Source organism: Mesitornis unicolor, unplaced genomic scaffold, assembly GCF_000695765.1.
Source record: "Mesitornis unicolor isolate BGI_N332 unplaced genomic scaffold, ASM69576v1 scaffold37629, whole genome shotgun sequence".
Taxonomy (NCBI): Eukaryota; Metazoa; Chordata; class Aves; order Mesitornithiformes; family Mesitornithidae; genus Mesitornis; species Mesitornis unicolor.
In genome coordinates this window covers 1-5,854 of record NW_010205876.1, presented here as the reverse complement: position 1 = coordinate 5,854, position 5,854 = coordinate 1, and the positions used below count along the sequence as shown (strand labels likewise).

General features: G+C 54.9%; 1 protein-coding gene across 1 annotated transcript; it reads left to right on the top strand.

The window, feature by feature from the left end:
• The first annotated feature begins 829 nt into the window (after nucleotides 1–829).
• On the top strand, nucleotides 830–4,645 carry COMMD7 (COMM domain containing 7). The gene is made up of 8 exons (XM_010191573.1): nucleotides 830–931; nucleotides 1,027–1,129; nucleotides 2,590–2,646; nucleotides 2,726–2,763; nucleotides 3,277–3,367; nucleotides 3,490–3,539; nucleotides 4,022–4,070; nucleotides 4,569–4,645. Exons 1-8 carry the CDS (start codon nucleotides 830–832, stop codon nucleotides 4,643–4,645), a joined length of 567 nt encoding a protein of 188 aa, XP_010189875.1.
• Nucleotides 4,646–5,854: the final 1,209 nt, after the last annotated feature.

Here is a 5,854-nt window from a genome sequence, read left to right as displayed (position 1 = left end):
CGGTACCGGGGCCCATTGGGCCTCCGGGCCCTGCAGCCCCCGACAGCCCTTGCACCAGGCCCAGTCAGGCCGTGCAGCCCCGGTACTGGCCCCAGTCAGGGCTCCAGGTCCCGGAGCCAAGGTCCCTGCCTGGTTGCAGCCACTCCAGAAAGAAACGGCCTTTTCTGAGGCAGGGTTGCAGAGCATGGCCCTCTGCTCAGCGGCACAGCCCCACACCCGGCAAGCCCAGCAAGCATTTGGGGCGATGGAGGGGCTGGCGTTGTGCCCTGAAGAGCTGAGGGTTTTTTAGCTCAGCTAAAACCAGAACCGTGTAGCAGCCCGGTGCCATCACCTTTACACGGCTGACGACAAAGGTTGGACGGGATGAGCCATGTGCAGCCCCAGCCGGGCCAGCCGTGCCCAGAAGGTCGTGGCAGAGGAGGGGGTGGTGGTGCTCTGCCCCACGGGCAAGCTCTCCAGCCCTGCCTGCAGCTCAGCAAAGTGAAGGCAGTGACTAGGCCTTTAACCAGTTCTTTTCCTTTCCCCGGTTAAGTCTGGTCACCCCCTGGGGTTTGTGAAACGTGAGAGACGTTCGCGTCTTTTCTCACTCGCGTTTTTTGGATCGCACGGGATAGAGCAACAGCTTCCAGTTAGCCAAGAGTCACAAAAACCTCGTGCAGTGCCAGCTGCTCAAACCCTCTAAGAGTGTCTGGAAAGCATCCGTGAGCAAATCCCATCCACAGGGCAGCTTGTAACACTGGGGACAGGGGTACCTGAGCAGCACGGGAGGTCAGACTCTGGGACCAGTGCATATCACCACCTTACCGTGGTGGCAAAGTGCTGAGGAATGATGTGTGACGATGCCCAGCTCCGTGACACTGTCCTTGTCTCTTCACAGCAATTCTCAGTGCTGACTGATATGCTCTTCCGCTTCCTAACGGAGCCCAAGGAGGTGAGGCGCGTGCGGAACGCAGCGGGGTGTGAACGCGGCTCTCTGGTGGGAAACGTGCACGGGTGAGATTGTGTCCCGCTCTTTCTCTTGGGCAGGTGGAAAGGTTTCTGAGTCAGCTCACCGACTTTGCCACCATGAATAAAATCAGCTTGGGCCCCCTGAAAAACATCGTCAATAGTATTCTTCTGGTACCCAGTGGTAAGTGATACATTTGCATATGCTCCCCTGAGGCCAGACTGTTGTCCCTTCCTGCTAAAGTGTCTTCTGAACTGCCCTGTGCTTGCACAATGAGTGCTAATGGTAGCTCCTAAGTGGCTTAGCATTTCGGGATCAAAACTTCTCCTGTTGAAATATCCCTGTTTGGTGACTCGGGCTTCATATTCTTTATACCCTGCCTCAACACAGTGTTTTACAGGGTTAACTCACTTAAATACGGATGCATTAAGTGCCAGCACAACGCCGTGGCAGTGCTTGGTTTGACTTGTGCCTGTGCACCCCCTTTGCCCGAGCAGCACACCCCGACGTTGGCACTGTGTCTTTGTAGGAACCTGCACCCAGGTGACCCCGTGCTGTAATTCCTACAAGGACAAGTGCTGTTTGAGACAGGTTGTGCAGCGTCCACACCCCTCTGGAGTGGGCTGGAAACCGGCACAGTTCTAGGTCACACAAAGGAGTCTTGTTTTAGAAAAACACTTCTGTGTCCAGCAGCTTCTCGTTCATAAACAGTGGGGGAAAGGGGTGGGGGGATTCCCCTCGAATACCCCAGACTCCAGCGCTTTATGAGATGACTCTGGTGTGGCTGCCGTTGGATGTGATAACGCATCAAACGCCTCTGCTGCGCGCTCATCCCATTGATCCTGCTGCTTATTAACAGCCCCTTGCTCTTCTCCTTCAGTCCTGGGCTCTCCACAGCTTCCCTCGCAGTAAAGCCGTGCACAACCATTCCCTGCGTTTGGTCTGAACTCATCCTACCACTTCAAGTCGTTACTTCTGTCCAGAGGCAGTGAATAATTTCCTTTTCTACAGCCGTCTCGGGGGTATTTAATGCAGAACCGGCCTTTTGTCCCTTCCTGCTTCTGGCCTCGGCATCACGCAGGTCACAGCAGATAACGCTGTGTGTGCTACACGAGAGCTGTGTGGGGCTGGCAGCTCTTGGGCTTCGTGAGATTCCTGCTCTTGGCTTCGGAGAGCAGAATCCCTGCAAAGGCCCATGGGCTGCCTGCGCCCCAGAACAAAGGAGCAGGCGCAGCGGGGGAAAGTGTTCCACGCACCCGTTCGCACCCGTAATCCCCAGCCCAGCAGGTAGGGCAAATTAGCAGCCCGCCAGCCTTAGCAGCGCTCCTTTAACAAGCAGAGCTTCTATAGGAGAGACAGCAGCGACTTCAAAACACAACCGCTGCCGCCGTTGCCATGGGTACCTGCAAGGAGATCCCTGCCTCTCCTTGGTGCTCCCATCGCCCCGACTTTTAAAATGCTGGGCACAGGCAAAGGTCCCGGCAGGCGCTGCTGGCTTTCCTATCCGTGGCTGGTTTCAAAACACGGCCCGAGAAACAGAGGCTCCCTATCGCGGGGTCCCCGTCCCTGCGTTCATTTGACTCGGAAAAGATGGGTTTGATTCAGTAAAAAAGTGATTTTTCTTCTTTGCGTTGTTTATTCAGGTGCCCTGAAGAGGAATTTGTCTTCCGAACAAGTCAGAGCAGATTTTATTGCTCTAGGTAGGTCGCCCGACTTCCCCTAAACACAAGGTAATTAATATTTATCACGTATGGTAATCTCGTATTGTTTCTCCCACAGGCCTCAGTGAAGAGAAAGCCGTTTATTTTGCACAACAGGTATTCATATATCTGTGCTTGTTTCTGAGCTAACAAAATGACCCCGTGAAACCCCTCTGCGCTACTGAGGTGCGCCAGCGCTTTGGGTATTTCCTTCAAAACCAGCTCAGGCTTTGGAGCCGATGCGGAGCGCGTTGTCTGTCGATGCTTCTCGCATCACTTCAGTGGTTCTTGTGCTTCTGTGTGGCTTTGGTGTGATTGCTTTCCCGCTCTGTGTGCTTTGAGCCCCGGGGTCGCGCAGTTACACGAACACATGGCTCCTTTACGCGGATCCTGTTACGCTGAACCAGCGTTCAGACAAAAACAGTGAGTTCCATTTACAGCAGCGACAAGGCAGATGGAAATCCTAGCAGGACTCGGACGTCTTTGGACGCCTTCCCGGCACCGTTAGCTTGCCCCTGTGCACACCTCTGCCTCGGGCTCCTGCCGCGTGTCTGACTCGCGTGGAAGTCACAGGTAGCGTCAGTAGGGCCCTCTCGGGACTGATCGCTCGTGTGTCTTCTGCTCTTGCAGTGGAATGTGAATTCCCCCACCCTGACACGCCTGGCTGTTGGTCACACGCTGATGATTAACCAGCTGATAGACATGGAGTGGAAGTTTGGAGGTAACAGAGCTAAACCATCAACTGAACGGGCTGGGAAGCCCACCAGCGGCTCTCAGCTAGAGAACTCTGTATTTCGCACTCGAGCTAACGGATTGTCCCCTTCTCCTCTTTCTGACTCACAGTGACTGCTGGGAGCAGCGAACTGAAGAAAGTGGGAAGTATCTTCTTGCAGGTAAACCTCCTGCAGCAGAGAGCTCGGGTTGTGGCGCGGTGAAGGAACAGGCGGCGGACGGGTGTGGGGAGCGTGGGGCTGTGTGAGGAGCTGGAGCTGTGCTCTGCATCTGCTCCTGTGCTGTGCATGCAGCCGCCAGCAGATAGCAGGCACGCTGCTGAGCAGATACCAGGCGTGCTGCTGTCTGCTGCTCTCCAAGACATCGTGTATCACAGAAGCGTAGCCTGCTCTGAAAAGCTGTTCCAAAAGCAAAGGTCACGCTGTCCTGGGGAGGGAGGGGGCATGTGACCATTTGTGAGGACTTCAAGAGATCCTCCCAGTGCCCAACGATCCCTTCCTACAGTGACACGTCCCCAAGAGCTGTCAGAGCCGTGTGTGCTTTGCCTGTCCAAAACCCACAGCAGACTCCGTACTTGTGTCTTTTCATGGTGCTCAGGACACTGCTCTCAATTAAAATACCTCTGCTTTTTCTCCCCCGCAAGCTGAAGCTGGTGGTTAAAAAAGGGAGCCAGATGGAAAACGTCCACATAGGTGAGCTAACAGTTCTGGAAGAGGAGCAAGCGTTTGTGTACAAGAAGCAGAGCAGCAGCTCAGAGCTCCCCTGTGTTTCTGGGGCTGGGGGAGCTCTGGGTGCGGACCCCACAGCGGTCACTGCCACAGCACCACGGGTGGGTGCTGCGGCTGCTGCTGCCCTGGCCTCTCCCCGCCACGGTCGCTCGGGAGGTATTTGGGAACAGCAACTGCTGGGCAGTGTTTGCATCTTTGTGTAAGTAAATATAGACACGGCGCGGAGCTGAGGAGGTCAGAGCAGCACAGCAGGCAAAGGAAACAGTTCCCAAGTGGTGGTTTGTGCTGGGAGAATCCCAGCCCTGAACCCCAGTCAGTAAAGAAACCACTGCTAGGAGGCACCGTGTCTGCTCCTGCACAGTTTACATGAACACGGGTTGCTCTGCGGCACCACCAGAACGGCTTTTCCAGTGTTGAAGTGTAACCTGAAATCCCCGTCTCTGCCTTTTTTTTCCCCTGCAGAGTTAACTTTGCCCCAGTTCTACAGTTTTCTGCATGAAATGGAACGGGTCAAAACCAGTCTGGAAAGCTTCAGCTGAAGCTGCAGGGCCTGAACCCACGTCTGCAGGATGCTCAGTTTCTGCTCATGGACCTGTGCATCTCGGCTGACTCCAGGGCCTGCCGGGAGAAACGGGGCTGTGCAGCGAGCAGTGAGGACCCATCGGTCCTTCAGAGCCTGGAACCTGGGCAAGTGTTTCAGAGCAACTACGAGTCCACTCCTCTCCCTTTTTTTATATACTATTGTAAGAAATTGTGTTCGGAAATACGCAGGTATTTGTATTAAAATAGCAAAGAAATAAACCCATTCCCGTTCCCATCCTCCTCCATTTGTATCAGAGTTTGATTTGGTGAGAAAAAGAGAAACACAAGCACAGAATCATTTCCAAAGCTGGAATAATTACACAGATGGGACAAGGGATGCAAGGTGCCCCGACCCGACACAGGACCAGGGTTGCCCGAGCTGCCTCCGCATCCCCAAGGCCCTCGGTGGTCGCAGTGGAGGGAACAAACTGGTACCAGTCAGGTCCTCTCCATTTCCAGCTAACACCTGAACTCGTTCACTGTCCCGTGGCGTCCTGCAGCTCTGCTGTGGGCCGAGGAGCCCTGCGCCTCCCGTGTGCGCATCTGCTTCCAGTTAAAGCTGTGCACAAAACCGCGGTTTCTGTGAGAAAAGCGTCGCAAAGCTCCCTGCACCCCCCCCAGCTTTGCCTGCAGGTTTTCGGCTTGCGGAAACCCCAGCGTTTTCTGCATTTCACGCGTCCTGCGTGTGACTGGACCCAGCAGCGAGCACAGGCTGGGCCGACCGCGTGTTGGGAAGCAGCTCAGGGAATCCTGCTGGCAAACCCAGGGGCGGTATTTGCATCTCTAATTTCCCACGTATCGGGCCATTCGCGAGCATTTCTGAGCTTTGTCACACGATTACAGTAAAAATAATAATAATAATTAAAACATCCTCTGAAATAATGCCCTGCGAAATGCTCCATCTCCATTTCGGTGGCAGGAAAAGCTATTTCGGGGAGGAAGAAAAGCTCCGGAGGGCTGCTTGCTCCAGACAAAAGAGATTTTTTTTTGTTGTTTTACATTCTCTGCTGCCCACTCCCATTATTCCTCCTCGCCCTCCCGGTGCCAGGGCTGCACCGCTCAGCCCTCGACTGCGGCAGGAGATGGCGCACGGCGATGGCGGGGAAGGCGCCAGGCTCAGCCGTGGGTCGGGAACCCAGCGCCCCCCGGTTGGGATTAAACCAACG